This window comes from Corvus moneduloides, chromosome 16, assembly GCF_009650955.1.
Source record: "Corvus moneduloides isolate bCorMon1 chromosome 16, bCorMon1.pri, whole genome shotgun sequence".
In the NCBI taxonomy this organism is placed as follows: domain Eukaryota; kingdom Metazoa; phylum Chordata; class Aves; order Passeriformes; family Corvidae; genus Corvus; species Corvus moneduloides.
Window position 1 is genome coordinate 6,149,081 of NC_045491.1, and position 18,102 is coordinate 6,167,182.

The 18,102-nt window shown below is 41.4% G+C and overlaps 1 protein-coding gene across 1 annotated transcript in view; it reads right to left on the bottom strand.

Moving 5' to 3' along the window:
* Positions 1-36: 36 nt before the first annotated feature.
* GNA12 (G protein subunit alpha 12) overlaps positions 37-18,102 on the bottom strand; it is a 41,412-nt gene continuing 23,346 nt past the window's right edge. The window contains exons 3-4 of the mRNA XM_032125709.1: positions 8,192-8,242; positions 37-7,230 (exon numbers count right to left, since the gene is read on the bottom strand). Of these exons, the coding sequence (XP_031981600.1) occupies positions 6,661-7,230; positions 8,192-8,242 (621 nt within the window). The 3' untranslated portion in view covers positions 37-6,660. The remainder of the gene's footprint in view (positions 7,231-8,191; positions 8,243-18,102) is intronic.

Genomic DNA, 18,102 nt, shown 5'->3' on the forward strand with positions numbered 1-18,102 from the left:
ACTTCAGACTCTTGTTGAAAGACAAAACCCATAAAGAACAGTATAACAAGTCAAGTTTTAATAGATTTATAAAATTCATATATACAAAACAGTAAACTAAGTCACCAAAGCTATAAAATACACTTTTTACACATCACAATATAATTTTATCTAGTACACAGTTTTCATAAGTTGAAACTATTACAGCAAGTAGCTGCTTCTATCACGGATGCTGTTTTGGTGCTAGAAAGACACTTACGTGAGCAGTCTGGGACTGTGCTTTTACTTTATGCATTTTCCACCTTCTTTTAGTTTGTCACTGTTTTTAAAGTACTTTCCTGTGAATTGTTAAGAAAATTAAGGCTAAACTCAGGCCTTTCTTGCCCAATGTAGTGAACTGGTTTAAAAAAAGACTGATATTGCATAGTATGTGTGTTAACGCATAGGCACCAGAGAGCAAGTACATTGCAGAATAAAAGATATAACATCACTTGGCTTCCTAAGCTACGTGGTCATGTCACAGATAACCAACCTGGTGTTCTGTCAGTTTGCTTTCATACATTTTGATTCACAAACAAGACAACTCCTCACTAGAGCAAGAAACACCAGCACTGCTGTTCAGTGGAGTCTCCAGAAATACTTTTTCATCTGTATCATCAATTCAAGCCCATTCCACATTCCAGACAACACAGCCTGGAGGAACACTCCCTGTCCTACAGAGCGTTAATGGCTTCAGCGCAAACAGGAGTTTGAACACACCTCTCCAAACCTATGTCCCCCAACCACCTTCCCCAGTCTCGTGATCTCCCAACAGATCCTTTCTCCCCCACATCCCCCTGCTCCCTGCTATCTCCTCTCAGCCTTTGTGCCCAACCGCCTGCACGAGAGATTGACGGGAAGTAATAGCAGAGAAATTGTGCTACTCAAAACCTGTCACTTCCCCTCAAAAGATGCTCTCTGAGGTCCTAAAAATGTTGCTCTCCATCAGTTGTAGTTTTTATTCAAACAACAGAAACAGCCTCTTACCTTCTCATGCTCTGGTATCTTGAAGAAAGTTTAAGTAGCTGTCAGGAAGGAGTAAGATGCACTGTCTGGCCAGAGATCTGCATACTGTATTTTAGTCAAAATAGAGTTTCAGCACCCAGTGATGAACAGATGAAGAGAGATTTACAATGGCAGGGCCAGCCTTGCCAGCCTGCTGCTCTTAATTCACAGCCAATGGCTCCCTGGAGTCACTCAAAGCTTTTGGGTCAGTGCAGATGGTATTTCACCTCAATACAGTCTTCAAGCATCATCAGCTTTTGGGATCTGTTTAGAAACTAGCTCCCCTCTCCTGCTCCCCTCCAACATACTTTGGCTTTTTTTTTTTACCAGAATGCCCACCTTGGAAGTCAGTGCTGCTCTTTTTTCCCCCCTCTGACTATTTTCACACCAGACAGAAGATACGACCTTCAGTCACAGGCCAAGAGCTGTGCTGTGACAGCTCCTCCAGCCAGGCACAGAACCACCAGCACTGACAATCTAGTACCTCCACACTCTCCACCCAGTAAGAACACAAGCATATCAACACACAGACAAACTTCAACACTGCTTTCCAAATGCCATTAGAAAGATAAAAACGTCAAGGATCGAGCTAAACTGCCCAACCACCAAGATGAGCAAAGAAGCAGCATCACCTGGTTAGCAGATAGGCAGTTTCAGCTCCAAATCTCCTGGCTTTACCCATTTCCATCTATGTAAAAAAAGATTAGTGTTAAAACAAAGAAGTGCCCACGTCACAGCACAAAGCAGAGATCACCCCAGCTAATTACAAAACAGGTATTATTAAAAAGCACTAGGTCTTGCATTACCAATTATTCCTCACTAGGCTACAGTCCTCACGTAGAACTGTGTGGAGTCAGCATTAACTCAGGCCAAGTCTGGCCCAGACCATGCCAGTCTTGCTGATCCATAATGGATGCTCCCTAAAAAACTGTTAAAAGCTCATTTACAGAAGTAGGCACAGATGTTTTATAGTTGCTACTGAAACACCCCACCCACCACTTCGTGTTACAGAATTAAAGAGTATGAGGTAAAGAGTTGGCAGTGCTATATTAAACCCCTGACTACACCACGTGATTTTATACTAGAAAGAGAATATAGAAAAGAGGCTGCTACTAAACTTACAGTTCTCATCGTAAGATCAGTGTTTGGTTTACATGACAAACTGCACTGTGTGGAGGTGTTGCTGCATATCGTGTTTGTCTCTCAAGCTGGCACACATTAAATCATCCATTAATCCAGCAGGTACTCCTGAAAATTTGATGACAGAAGCCAAGCTAAGTCAGGTGTCAAAACTTGAAAATCAGAGGGGCCTTTCAGAGAAATCCTGTAGGTCCAAGCACAGAAGGATTTTTTTCTCCCCCAGAACTAAAGAAGTACACACATAGAAAAGACTCCAAAACATAAGTTAATATAAGTTAAAACATAGTTAATACAAAGGCAGCCATCTAAAGGCAGCAGAGGACTTGTTTTCTAGAATGCTGTTCTGTGGAAGGTAGCTGTCTGTCACTAAAGGCAGCTGCAGGTTTCTTCAGTGGTACCACGTCTGTTCTTTTAACTGCTTTAATTCTACGTTTCTTTGCAGATCACAGTAACCAGGATGGGTGAATTCCCAGAGGGAATGAGGCCATGGGGATGTGGGGGCAACACACGGACAGGATGGGAAACACTCCAAATGCACCATTTTTCACACCAAATGCCACTTCAGCTGTCCTAAGGGAATTATATTTTTGTCTCCAGTGCCAGTACCAACAAACTCTTCCTACTCCGCTTCCCTATAGTTTCTTTGCCATTACTTTTTCTGCCTGCTTGGCTGCAGTGCAGCTTTACCTGCCTCAGAAGGCCTGGGGATGGTCATCTTCAGGAGCTTCTTCATTCTTGTAACATGCCTAGTTTTAGGTTTTACAGAGCAGCAATTAAAAAATTTAAATACATTAGCAAGTTAATAAGTCAAATAATCTATGCTGCTGTATTAAATAAAATAAGATCCATTCTTTGCATGAAACTGAAAGCATCTTTGAGTTGTAAAATTGAGCAGGCAGTAATTTCAATTCCATAACCACCATTAATTAATTTTCAACATTAAGAACTATTTAATTCCTTCAAAGTGACAAGTGCCTATTGAATATGTCACTTCCAGAAAACCACTCTTCCTTTTTAACTTCACCGAGGCACCTTGCAATGCATCTAAGGATTGTTCAGAGATTGACAGCACTGCAAGCTGCAGGAATGGTACTGACTGACACACTCGATTAGCTTAACACTTGTTTTTGAGGACAACAAACACAAAGTAGTGTTGGATAAATGACTCCCATTTAATTTTTCTACTTAAAACTCCAAGATTACGTCAGTCTCTGCCCCAAGCACTGGCTGCAAGAGCTTCCTCTCTTTGTCCTCGGGAGAGACAACCCCTTTGCAACAGTCTGTCACTGACCCCGGCTGTCAGAGCAGGGACAGCAAAAAGCTGCTTTTTTCTTAAAAAAAAAAAAGAAAAGAAAAAAAAAAGGTACTTGTTCAAGATCTCCATCTGATGATCATCCTGCCTGTGACCCATTTCCTGACCAGCCAAATGAACAATAAACCTATAAAGCTAACAAGAAAAGATGTTCTCTCCAGCTGTGTTTACCTGCTAAGTTCTCCAGGATGTCACTTAAAATAAAGTTTTCTATTTGTTTCTGGTGAAAGGACTAAGCAACCAACCAGGCCTGTCCCGAAATATGTGAACAACCTCATCTACCTAAGCTCTGCTTTAGTAATTCACTGATTTACCACAACATGACTTTCTGGCTTTATTATACTACAACTCACCTTGAAAAAAAAAACCCAAACCCACGCAGCTGTGGCAAGAAGAGGAGCGTATTTTGCAGAGAAAGCTGACACTTCAAAAAGACCCCCACATCCTTTTTACTCACAGGCCAGCTCATTTGCAAACTTGGGAAGTGCTTGACTTTTGCAAGGAGTTTCCTGACGTGGGGTTCCTGGTTTGATCCATCATTACCCAAACCTGACAGAACTCTGGGCCCACAGAGCCAAACCACTGATTTTCATCTGCAGGCTGCAGCCCCACACTTAGGCCCATTTCATCAATGAAAACAAGAAAGGCAAGAACGGGCCCAAGGTGAACAAACTGGTTCCCTAAGACTTAGTGTGCAAAACTGCCATATACAAAAAAAAAGCAGCTTGAGAGCTCAGTGCGAGATCTCTCATGCTGTTTCATTTCCAGGTGCAGATTTTAAGTTACTTATATTTTAAGTTGCATCATTAGCTCTGTTGAGAGTTTTAAATCCATAAGGTGACTAAGGATACAAAACCATGGATGAGTATCAAGAGAAAAACAGAACAGGAAATTCCATGCTATGCTTCCAGGTAAAACTACAGTAGATTCAGACACCAAACTGAGGTAATTCTCTAGAAAAAATACAGTTGAAAGGGAATGTTTAACTAATTTGAGAAAACAAGCATTATATTAACCCATCTGGAAAATTCAGTGGAAGAATAAAGCTCACGGCAAACTAAAACTAAAGTGAAGTCAACCTAGAAGCCAGGTGAGCCCACAACTGCCTCCTCTTTCCCAGCGTCTTGTGTGAAGTGAAAACCACTGCCAAGAACTCAGAAAACATCTGAAAGCTTTGAAAGCAGCCTTAGACTTCAGCCAGACAAATGGGCTTAGAGAAACCAACCTTATGTGATGAGTAAACTTGTTTGCATCACGCCAGGGTGAAACATTTTCCTTTTCAAATGTAATAATCTTGAGATTTTCCCCCCATCTGAATATTAGTCACATAACACTCTTCACCTTCAAGGTTAAAAATCAATAAATATTTAAAAGACAGAGTTGGTCCTGGCAAAATAAGACTTGTTACAAGGAAGCTAATTCCTGTTTAAGTTTGCTGAAATTTAAGTTAGATTTTCCCATCTGCAACTTCTCAGCTGCTTCTTACCTCGATTCTGTGCCTGTTACAGGCATGGAAACAGCCACAGCTTTTCCACTCTGAAGCCTGCACAAAGAAAGCCAGGAGGCTGCTGCATCAGGAAACTACACAAAAATACTGATATGAACATCTGCAAGCTTCAGAGGGGAAGAAAGATTCCAGATTTTATCCAAATTAACATGAAAGGACGACGGAACAGGACTTTTCTTTGACCACATTTCCCATGGGACTACCAGCTGAAGTAAAACTTTGCTTGTTTTGACATGCCATTACAGGCTCAAAGGGGATAAGAACTCCAGGGAATCTGCTGACTTTTTATGGGTACAAACAGCCCTTCAGGTTTTATTCTTGGACAAAAACTATGACAAAAATTGCACAGTAAACTATGTGTGAGTTACCTAAAGGATAGCACTACAATATCTTCGGTTTGTTCATGTACCCCACACTGTAGTAGAAAAGATTCAATGTCTGTACGCAGAAAAGGCACCTGGCAGAGATTGAGAGCACAAGGAAATTCGGAGTTCACATCCAAATTATTCACAGCCTCTTGCCCTTTTACACACAAACCACTGCCCAAAAGGGGCGACTCCAAACTTGACCGTGCTCCGGGTTCCATGTGCATCCCTACAGGCTGAAGATCCCATTAAGACACAGATTAAAGCCTAATTTTACAGCAAGGTCTTGCTGTCCAAATACATCAGTGCAGCTGGAAAGCCGGGATCTCCAGGGTGTTCAGTCTTCCTACAAGGTCAGCTGTTGGGAACTAATCAAGCAGCTGCTGTGCTACCAAAACCTTTGCTTAAGAGTTTAATCAGCTTTCAAACTTTTGAGTACAGATGAAGCCCTGTCATGTGAGACACTGAACCTTCACAAATTCTGCCCACTGTGGCTGTGAGGACAGTGCTGGCTTGCCATGGAGCACATCTCCCTCGAGCACACACTGTGCAGATACATGGCTGGGTGCTCCAGCACAGGCTGCTGCACCAAGGAAATCAGCTTTCCCACGATGTAACACCCTCCATACATAGTGCAAAATAAACCCTTCTTCGTATCAGCAAGGCCTTAACTCCCCATCCCATTTACTCCAACATGAGTTTCCTTACACAGTTTTAGACTTCTGCCTCAGGAGACTCATGCAAAGCCTTCAGACAAGAGCTGTGCATCCACCTTGGAAGGTGGATTCTAGACCCTCAGCAAAGCTGAACACACACACAAGACCTGGTTATATTCCTAAGGGTTAAGAACGGAACTTCCATTAACATTCTCCAACACAGCTGCCAATCTCATCATGTTTAGATTAGTTTGATCGATTCAGCACCTCCAAACTACAAAAAAAAGGCAGTTTGTACAACTAGAGTTTCTGAAAAATGAGCGCATTCATTTGAAACGTGTCTTCCATCCATGGTTTGTCAGAGATTTCTGTTCTCAAAGAAGGCAGACGGTGGTTATGTCATTCAGCGTTCCAAACTCGGTACAGAACCTACCATGGCCAGGTTTCAGTAGTGTTTCTAGTCCAAATGATTCAGTAGCTAACATCAACATGACTCCTCCGGCCTATAGCTCCTCTGTTTGGACTGGCTAGTGTACAGCATTCCTGAGCCAAGGAATTCGCATGGGTCCTACACCGCATGCAAGGGCCAGAAAGAAAGGATAAAAACTTTGATCGAACCCTCCAGCGAAATTTCAACAGAGCAGGGGCTGCTCTCCTTCACTGCAGCATGATATCCTTGAGGTTCTCCTGCAGGATGGTGTCCTTGACGGCGTGGAACACGAAGCGGATGTTCTCCGTGTCGATGGCCGTGGTGAAGTGGTGGAAGAGGGGCTTGCTGCGGTTCCGCCGCTTCCTGTCGAAGCACTGCACCAGGTAACGCTGCACGTCCTCCAGCCGGTGAGGGTCGCCCTTGAAGTCCGAGAAATACTTCTTAATGCTGACAGTCTTTACCTTCTCGATGAGAAGATCCATCTTGTTGAGGAATAGGATAATGGAAACGTTAAAGAAAAGCTTGTTATTGACTATTGTCTCAAAGATATTCATGGACTCCACGAGTCTGTTTGTGCGCCTGTCTTCCATGAGGACCTGGTCGTATTCACTGGAGGAGACCATGAACAAAATTGAAGTTATTCCATCAAAGCACTGGAACCATTTTTGACGCTGAGATCTCTGTCCCCCTACATCCACCATCTTGAAAGGAATTTTTTTAATGATGAAATCATGCTCTACTATCCCCTTCGTGGCTTTTCTGGCCAGCAAAATATCTTGTTTGCTGGGAAAATAATTCTGCAAAAGAAAGGAGAGATGCATCAAAAAAAGTCGTTCAAAAATGCTGGCTAATGCCTGAATACTGAAGTAAATCACCAGGAGCTGCCTTTTTAAACCATCACATGAAGAATGAATACTCAACTCTAAAACATTGGCCTGTTAATCACTTAGCTCAACACTTTGGTAAGCAGCTACAGATCCTGAGACACACAAGAACAAAAATAAAGGACTAATTCACTCCTTCACATTTTTATCCTTCAAGCCTCTTCATTTAAGGCTGAAGTGTATTTTTTCGTCATGAAATTCTTAGCTACAGTGTTCCTGCCACTTAGGTACAACAAAGCAGATCAAGTCATCACTGTATTTTTTTTTTAAATTTACTTTTTCCACAGTTCATTACTCTTACAAGGACCATCTTGAAAGCTTTAGTGGAAATTCTTCTTCCAGGTTCACACTCCATGACCAGCGAGTACAGCAACAGATTCTACCACAAGCTGTGGCCCAACCTACCACTGTAGAGAAATCTGTTCTTCAGAACCTTATCACTGTTACTATTTAGGAAAATCAACCCTTTTTCCTCCAAGTCTCCTGACAGATGTTTTCATTACAGGTTTTGAATCCTACAAGTGTCAGGAAGGGTTTTTATTTTGCTAAGGTTTCATTCTGCTACCTTAAGTAGCACCAGCCATCAGAGCATCAGGAAAAGTGAATGAGATCCAGAGACTGCATAGAAGGGCTGATAAAATATGTGCACAAATACAACTTCCACTTGTTGTCTGTCAAAAAAGATTACGCAAATACCAAGCTTCAGTTTCATAAAGCTGGAGTTTACTATTTCTAGAGAAAGAAAACTGAAATTATTTAATGCATTATTATTTTAAAAAATCAACTGAAGAACCCAACCAAACCCCATTAATCACAGCACACTCAGGCTTTCCCTGTCTCTTGGAGCTCTCTGGGTCAGTAGAAGGTTTCTTACCAGCTGACCGATCCGATCCAGGTTATCCAGGAAGTATTTCACCGATTCACCCTGTGGAAAAGGAAAGACATGGGAACTAAGCTTGTTTCTAGGATAGCAAATCCAACAGAACCAAGGACTTCTCACTTTCCAACATGCACTGAGGTCTAACAGAGCAGTATCAGCAGGCCTGGAAAAATCAAAGTTGAGTCGAGATTTGAACAAATGCTCCAATCTATCCAGTAAATCTTTACAATAAAAAAGAAGTGTTATTAAGTCAGTTCTTTGACTTAAAGAATTAGGCTTTTTCCCCCTTGTAAGATAAGTGCAGTTAACTGACACTGAGTGGGAGTAAAAATGAAACACTTTATAAGAAACCAATGTATTTTGTTTAAAATTCATAACAGTGAACAAAAGCATATCCTAGACTGGCTGGCGTATCTTTAGAAAAGTGAAAGATTTAAGTCACCCACAATTTATGATGACTTAAGCTAGACTTGCTTGTCACAAACAAATGAAAAAAGGAACATTCTGAAGGACTTGCTCTTCTACAGATAGCTTCCCTTCTGGGCTCAAGACTTTTAATAACACATTTGCTCATCTTATACGAAGCCCTTTAGCAGTTATATTGAGAAGAAAAGAGGAATATTTACAGGGAAAATTCACTCTTGTGTGAAAATTTACTCTTGTGTAAGAGGATTTGGCCTTTTATCACACAAGCTCGCCTGTGTGTCACACTCAAATCAAGGGCCCCTCTTTGCATTAGTGGGGACAAGAAGCCCTGCACTTACTTTTAAAGAAGTAACAAAATTGTTTCCCTACAGATGCAGACTACTCTGGAGTGAAACTCTCCTGCAAACACTTCCCTAGCACGCAGAAGAAATTCAGTAAATCTTCTTCATTGTTCAGGATGTGTCTTACAGTTGTAGCCATGTGATGAGAAACAATCAAGTGGAAAATCCTGCTGCCTTTTAGTGATTTTAGGCAGGAAAACCCATGCCTATCACAGAGCAGGGCTGTCAGTCATGACCAAATGACAGACAGTAGGTGCCCTCACCAAGTCACCAATTCAGAATGGAACTTTCTCCAAGTACTGCCCTGGACTCCAGCAGCAATATAAACTCTTAAACCACACATCCTCCTCTACACCATGGCCCTGAGACAGCAGAACAGAATTATTCCCCCCAGTACAACTCTAAACAGATGCCAACACAACAGCTCATTGTGAGGAATCAGACTGGAGATCAGAGGATTCAGTGCTGGACAAGGACACACTCCCAGCATAAGGCACACACAAAAGGAGCTGGAGCTTATTATTTCCTAACATTTAAAACTGGATGTGTCTTTTCATAAAGAAGAGAGAACACTTGGATTTGCAAAAGACTACCGTGTATCAACAAAAGATTTACGATGGATTGCTAGCAGAAAAAAACCACTTTTTTTTGGGGTGGGGGGGGAGAGGGGAAGTTTCCAAAGAACAATTGCTCTAAGAGCTTCCTTACAATCATGAATTTTCATAAGGTGAAAGTAATTTCCTGTATTTTTTGGCACTCTGTGGATCAGAAGAGATATTACAGACTGCATGAATAAGAGAAAAGGGCTTCCTGTACAGCATTAGTCATGTTCAGGAGATGGGAGAGCCCAGAAAGAAAAGATCACTGAAGCTACAAAAAACCCCTTCTCTATCTATTGTGCTCTGTCCCACACAGTGCCTTCAGATATGCAAAAATACTGCAAAGGGGCCATCTCTGATAGAGATTCTTCCAATTTTCTACCCAGTTGCTTTAAGAGTCTCTGCCTGTCCATCCACCCGCCCACGCTGGAGCAGGGAACAGCCGTGTGCCTGTGAAATGCAGGGACACACAGGCAGGATCACCTGATTTACAGCTTCTGCCTCCCCTATTTCCCACCCCACACATCCATCACTCTGACATTCTGCACATTGATAAGGAGGTAAGAAAATAAACTGATTAATAGAAAATATACACATTCATTTCTGCAGTGATTTAGGGAAAACAGACTTCTCCAGGTTCTTATCCAGCTCTTCCTAACGTTGCAATTAAGCCAGGCAATTTGTTCAGGGAAATTTTAAGCAGCAATGGCAAAGCACTGGGAGAGCTGGGTAACCAGTCAGGTTACAAGTCAGGTGGCTGGAACAGGTGTGAGCACCATATGCATGGTCTGACAGATCTGAAGGAATCTGAACATTCTCCTCTAGCACAGAATCCAAAGGCATCCAGTACTTAAGTCAAAATATCTGTTTCCAGCCAAAACAACAAATCCTCAACAAGCTCCAGAGGGTTTGAAGTTAAAAAATCCTCAAAATGTTAAAGCACACAAACATGAAGGGAGGAAAAACACCCACCAAAACCCTCCCCGAATAATAACCCCAAACCCAGTGCACACACTCAAAAACCTCCTGGTTTAATGATTCCCGACTAGCAATTCCTGTGTTATGTTCTACAGAAGTGTGGACTCAGTTCCTGCTCTGAAGGCCTCTGGAATAATCTTGTTCTACATCTTAGTCAGATTTACAGAAAACTGGAATGTTTTGGGAAGCACATTCAGCTCCTTGAGCCAGTAGCACACACAAGTGCACGGAGCATTAACTGACTCGATGAGTAACATGTAACATATTAAATGAGGAAAATATGGAAACTCCAGGTTTCACAACTGTTTGCTTTTAGTGTTTTTAATTAGAACAATTATGCTAACTGAACATTCCTTTCTAGATTCATTTTTCCTTGCCATCCAGGGAAAATAGACAGCAATATTAATTAGATCTGGAAGTCAAATTTATTTAGGTTTATATCAAGCTGCACTTAAATGGATTTTTGAATTCCACTAATAAATTACTATTTATGCAAAGCTGTCTTATCCTTTGCAATTATACACACATATACAAACAAATGCTTATGCATATAAATGTATGTATATAAAAATACACAAACAGAATTTCTAAATCAAAGTAGATTTTCCTTTCAAGGCAAATAATTATTGAAATGAAGTATCAGCTGCCCCTTTTGTGTTGAAATTTTTTTTTCTCTTCAAGACACTGACCATAAAGAAGCTGGTTTGACTTTTTCAGTGCAAATGTTTAGTGTTTCTCCAATATCTATCTGGCCACTCAGCTACATTCAAAGCTGGCTTAGCACTTCAAGTGCTCTCCTTCCCCAGATCTTAGCCAGTTATTTCAGGTCCATGACCATGACTTCCTATAAAAGTGTCAGCAAATATTTGCAATTGATTCATCAGATACTAAAAATATCTTTATGCACATTGATGACTTCAATTTCAGTATTTTAATGGTTATCTTGGAAAAAAAAGGTTATTTTAACATCACAATCTATTTTAAGATATGCTCACAAGCAGCAAAATAGAAATGAAAGCTGAAGTTATTTATAATATATGTATATTTATAGGCTCGATGTGTATTTATACTATGTGTAAATACCTAAATATAATCACATTGTGGTATGTTCACTTAAAAACAAACAAAAAAGCTCCAGATCAGATCCTTCACAGGCTGATGTTGCAAGAAAAACTGGCAGCTCCGGAAACCTCCTCAGATCAATGATGTTCATAGAAGGTTGTTCAGCTTCTGCCTTTCAGGTTTAAAAAGATCACATCTTGCATTGTCCTAACAGCACACTACTTCCTTAAAAAATATTCTAATTATATTCATAAATAATGCTGTTAAAATATGAAAGACCATTTAATTTCAACCAGCACTATACTGAGATAGGAAGCCCCATTCTGTCACAGTCCCAGCAGAGTCTGCCAGTGTAGATTTACACACTGACATTTCTTACTTATTTTTGACTAGTAGTCTGTCGGTTCATTTCACATTGGAAAGTTACAAACCAGTTAGCTATTTTTATGGATTTTCATCCCCCTTGATAATAAATCAAGATGCTTCAGTGGTGTCTCCTGCACCCACACCCCGTGTTTTACGGGACAGCTGTGGGGGAAGGAAGAGTGACCTCTGAGTTATGAGTTTTATGTAACTCAGATGGTCCTTTTTTAGTGCCCCAGGGTACAACAGTGACCATTCGTGTTCCACTCCTTGCTCACCACACAAGAGTGACCACAAGGCTCGGGTGACTCATTCTGTCACTGCTGATCTCTCCTCCCTCTGCAATTCAGATCCTCTGAGTAACAGTTTTGCCAACTGGGACCAAGAGAAGGAGTAAGAGATGCTGTTCCCATTGTTCAGAAGGATGAGTCACTGCACATCTGGGAACTGGGGGAATCAAGAAACACAAACACAAGGCCTCAGATGAGCCCACAATGCAGTATTGCTATCGGATTATTTTTTTAAAAATCGTTATTTTTTTAAACTGGCCTATCTGCAGTAAAAAGTTTGGTGAAGCCAGAGAAAATAGTACAATTTGTTTAAAAACTGACTGGTGGGGGAGAAAGGGAGGAAAGTTGAAATGTAAACATATACTCCTGCTTCCTGAAATAGTCCTCTAAAACTTTTTATATGCTAGATTATTTTGACCACAGCATTCTCAAGGGGCAAAAGCCATGAAACACAGAAATTTTTAATCTACCTATTTTGTACTATGTGAATGCCATCTTAACATTAGCTCCAAATAAGTCACCATGAAAATAACTGATTGAATTCAACATCCCTGTTCCTTCAGGCTACGCTCAGAGCACATAGGAAATCTCCACAGAGAAATATTATAACTAATCTGGCATCACTTCCTTTGCCATTGATAGCCTCATTTTGGGCAGAGTTCGCAAGCAGTATTTATTTCATGAAAATAAATGCACAGCAATCATATGCAAATTACTTTAAAATACTCCCAGAAACTCAGTAATTGGACATGTTCTGCAAGGCCAGAATTTATCAACTTGTCACTGTAATCCTCAGTTATTCAAAGTGAGCATTGGTCAGATCATAAAGGACAGTGAAATATCTCATTGTCCAGTTCCCTAAAATACTGGCTCATTTCAAACTTTTGCTTCTGAAAAGCAGTTCCTCTAAATTCTGCTCTGCACTAAAAGACTTGAAAGGGGACCCTCTGTTCCAAATTGGCTTTTTTCCTTTCCTTGTCCCAAGGCCTTTTTGACATAATAATTATTTAGCCCTTCCTGATCATTCTGTCTCTGGCTGCTAAATTTAGAGTGCACAATTTAAGGCAGACCTGTCAGTCTTAGCTTGTTTCAGATGATGAATTAAACCACAGAGGAAGGAAACGCTGTACTTCAAGGAAGCATCTAATACAGATCTAGCAGAATTCCCATAATACAGATCTAACAGAATTCCCCTAACAGCAAAACACCCAGAGAAACAGATACTGCAAACAACTGCCACAAACTGCAGCAGAATCTGCAACAGGAGAGAACAGTGACCCGGATAAAACATCAGTGTTGGTCACCTACCCTCTGCTCAGGAGCTGTAAAATATTCAGCAGCAGGGCTGAGAAACACAGGAAATCCAGGAGATCCCAGAAAGATGGTTGGGAATCTCCCAGCTCTGAGATCTTGGAAACACAAATGGGATGGACTTAAAGCACTGACACAATTTACATAAGGAACCATTCCATAAGGGCTGCTGGAGACACATACAGACAAAAAGCAAACTTGCAAGCAAAATCTTTGTTTTCAAACACTGAGATCTCCTCTTTTCCAAGCTTCCTGGGACGTCAATCACCTTTTGACTGTAAGGGGTCTGAATGTTACCATTTCAGATGTTTCACAAAAGCAAGAGGCCCAAAGGAAGAGCAAGGTTACAAAATAACCAGGAGACCAGTCTTTGAAAATGTTGGAGATGTCAGATCAGCCAGGTTTTTGGGTACTGAAATTAGAACCAAAACCTCACCATCAAAAAGTGATACAGCAAACGCTTTCCTTAGTGAGAGCTACTGGACACAAGCAGCAGGTTGCCACCCTGTCAGCTTAACACACATCCTTTGGAAGCAAACAGGCTCAGGCTCTGCCCCCTGCTTCTGTCCAAGGGCTACAATTCTCCTGAGGGGCAACTACAAACAAACAGCTCCCCCTCCCCAAGCCCACAGGCTCCTTCAAGAGCTTACTTCTATTGAGCCTCACTGCTAACAGGGCATGGATTTACTGCCGCCAGGAGCATGTTCTCCCCTCTCTGACAGCTGATGAATTCAGTATTATTTTCCAAGGAGGTGAGCAAGTCTGTGCTTGTTAAGAATTCCCCCAGAGGATGCTGAAGTAACCTAAATTGCCCCGAAATGCTGATGCCCACTGGACACTGCAATTCTGTTCTACAGATATTCTACATCCTGTCTGGGCATCGAAATTTATTGACACAAGACAAACATTAATTTTTCATTCAATCACCAGCTCCAATGCAGAGACCAACCACTTCTTCTTATTTAAGCTGTACAGAATTCCAGCTATCAAATCTCTCCAGTGTTATTTAACTTCCTCCTTAACAACAGACTGAGCTCCTGGCTCCCATCCAGCAACTCCAGTGCTTATCCAAGTTGCTGCTATCTGGACCATACAAACATACCAACTACAAAAAAGTACCATATGGTTCCAAACTTCTAAAAATTACCTCTCCTTTCTCCTGCCTAGTTACACACGGTAGGTAACAGATGTTGAAGTCTGAGAATATTTTAAAAAATTCATTATTTGTAAGCTCAGTACAAACAGGCAATGGAAAAATTTATTTGTACACGTCAGGGTGGGTTTATATAAAGTCATCTACATGATCTACATGGCCTGTGCTTTGCAGCATAGGTGATAATTATTTAATTCTCCAGAAAAAGTTTAGGCTAATCAGAGCTTCCATATCAGTACTGAGATTTGTGGAATCCTGTGACTGAAATTCTAGCTTTGCAGCTAAGAAACACTCATACAGGAGCAGAGTTCTTGTGCTGAAGGGCAACTCTTAACATGCGTTAGCTTTTTCCAGCAATCAAATACAGCAATTCTTTCTCCCAAGTGCTGCAAGGAGAAAAACAAAGTTACGTTTTTTTCCTGAAATTCTAGGTATTTCTACATCAACAGGATGTAGAGGAGATAAATTACTTTTGGACTAGGTTAACAATTCTGTCCATTTGTCTCAAATATGCACACAAGCAGCAGTGCCTCCAGGAGGAAAGGAATTTTCTGTTAATAGACTAAGGCAGGCTCCATCCTACACTCAAAGCTTCAAGAAACATTAACAAAAAAATCCCTGTAATTTTGATTTTACTCATACTTACTGTCCTAATCACTGCTGTTCCTGCTTCACAGATTTGCAGTGGCTGGAAGAAAAACAGGTGCAAACAGCAGAGAAAACAGCACTGGCCACAAACAAAACACAAAGTTGCACAGTGCAACACAGAATTTTAGCTTTAAAAAAACATAAATCTAGAAAAATCCTTAACCAGACAGACCTGCACATCAGCCACAGTGATTCAGCATGTCCTACCCTTCACTGACCAGCACCTAGCAAGAGTCAAGCAGTGGATGCAAGGGGATATAGACCAAATTCATGAGGAAGAAGCAGTTATGTTTAAACAACAAAAATAGTTTGATGACTGCATCCAACATCAGCAGCGAGCCCGGCTCAGTCCTGGCACGACTGGACGCCAGACCTACTCCTAAGCATCCCATGGAAGGATTCCTTCCTGTTTCCCTGCCAACTGTCCAAGGGAATACATTGTCTGCAAGGGCTGCCAGAGTCCTTTCATCTCCCACACCGGAGGTTCTCTGTGGAGCCGAGCGAGCGCACACCAGGCTCAGCTTCTCATTCCAGGCACAGCCAGCTCAACACCCCAAAGGCAACTGAAACAACACTCCTGCCACAGTTAGAACAAAGTCCCGAGCTGTAGAAGGAAGGATGGATCCAAGATTCTGGCCCATCACAAGCAAATTATCCCATTTATTCTCAGTAGGCAGCTGCCACGGAAAAACGGGCATTTTCAACTAACACAGCAGAATTTAGAAGCAACTGGATGTATTTACATCCCCTGGAATGACGCACAATCCCGTTATTCCGTGACCCCAGGCCCATGCTTTGTTCCCAGCAGGTCAGAATGCAAACCTGAAAATTGCTTTGTTTACAGGAGACATCTGCAGAACCAGAACAGACAGTGACAAAAAAAAAAAAGCACCTTCTGAATAAATCTAGTCAGCAGTACTGACTATCTGATCAAGACTAAATCACAAGTTTACCAGCAAGTTTCCCTTTCAAATCTTATCAGATCAAGGGATGGGAAATAAATATCTTAGATCTTGTGGGCTGAAAAAGCAGCTAACACCAGCCATGAGAGAATGTTGAGCTTGGACTTTTCCATGGCAGGTGGCCAGCTGGAAAGCTCAGCAACTTGGATGCACTTACAAGAGGCATAACCTTGAGTATCTTGCAGAACGATGCTTCCTGCTCCACTTACACACCAAAGATTTGCTGCAGTGTCCTAATGCTCCACTTTCTGGGGAAATATCAGCTCAGACACGATATACTGAAATTTGTCTGTTGTTAAATGGTGACTATAAGGATTGAAAAGCATCACTTATCCCTCATATTTTTTAAAAATTTTGTTCTAAATAATTATTTTATCTGTATGTATACAACTGAGACATTTTTAGATGGGCCGACTAAAATGATGGTCTTGCAAAACCCAGAAAGCTGCTCAGTATCTGAAAGGAAGGTTAAATGTAACCTAAGTCTTAGCTGCACTCAGATGTGCTATTTAACAGTTTGATTCCTAAAAATCAAGCGTGTAGAGAATAGAGTGCAGAAAGAAATGAAATTCCACCTTGCTTAGATTACTCTGAAGTTGTGCCCCATGCCCATTACCTCAGCACTTGGCAGGCTCAACAACAATGAACACAAAGTTTGCAAGTCTGAGGGACTCCTCAAAGCAGCTTCACATCTGATTTTCAAGAATCATTTGCCCCAGAAACAAAAACCTCCTTTTTAATAAAAGTTTAGTATTTGTTAATTCTAAGAGACTTAAAATTGACCAGCTCCAAACTCTGAGGTGCAGCTTCTGCCACCTGTTACCCTGCCTGCCCTCCCAGTGCCTTTCCAATCAGTGGAAATTCTCATCCTGCTCTCTGCACTTAGAAGCTCCTCAGCACCTTGTGTTCCCCCACTCACACCAAGACTTGTATCTACCAAGGCTGACCTTTCACACATACCTGTAAATCCCTCAGATCAAGTTGTCCCATGTCCCATGCCAAGAACATTTACTTCATTAGTTCCCAGCTGCATTCTGGGTCTGTGAGAGGGTTTCACCCAAGCGGTGACTGCCCTCCCCAAACCTCATCTCTCCTGCTCCAGTGCCAGTGATAGCACTGTGTGTTGAGTCCAGGAGATGAATGAACCCCAAAGGACCTTTGGTGACCTGAAATAAACTTCATTTTCCATTCACAATCAAGTCAAGTTCTCTCTTATGATCGTATTTATAGGCATTATCTTGCATGGCTTTTTATCTATTCACATCAAACCGTATCAGCTATTCTAAATAGTCTCTCCCTTCCTGATGCCTGTTTTGGCATGAGGAGGAGAAATTCTCCAAATCTGCACTTAAATCTTTACCCTATTGATACTGCAGTATGAAGATTTCACGCACCCTAAGGTACTTTTAATTTAATTTCAGAATTTGTTCTCTTTCAGGTCTGAAAACAAATCTAAAGATGAAATATGTGATTAGAAATAAGTGACAGCTTCCATCCTCAAGGCCTCATCTACACATAGAAATGAATCAAGCCACAGTGGAAAATGAAGTGAGTTTAACAAACTTTTCCAAGCTGTTGGGCAGACTAGCCTATTAAAAAAAAATCCTAATTAAAGCCTCAGTCACATCCTACTGAACCGGAGAGAGGGCAGCAGTCCAGCCACGTGGACGGCTAGCTGAACTCCCTGCAACCAGGAATGCACGTGCTGGGCTGGAAGAAAGAAACCAGAAAAAAGAGGATATAGTAGGTGGTTCTTTTGTCTCCTGCCCATG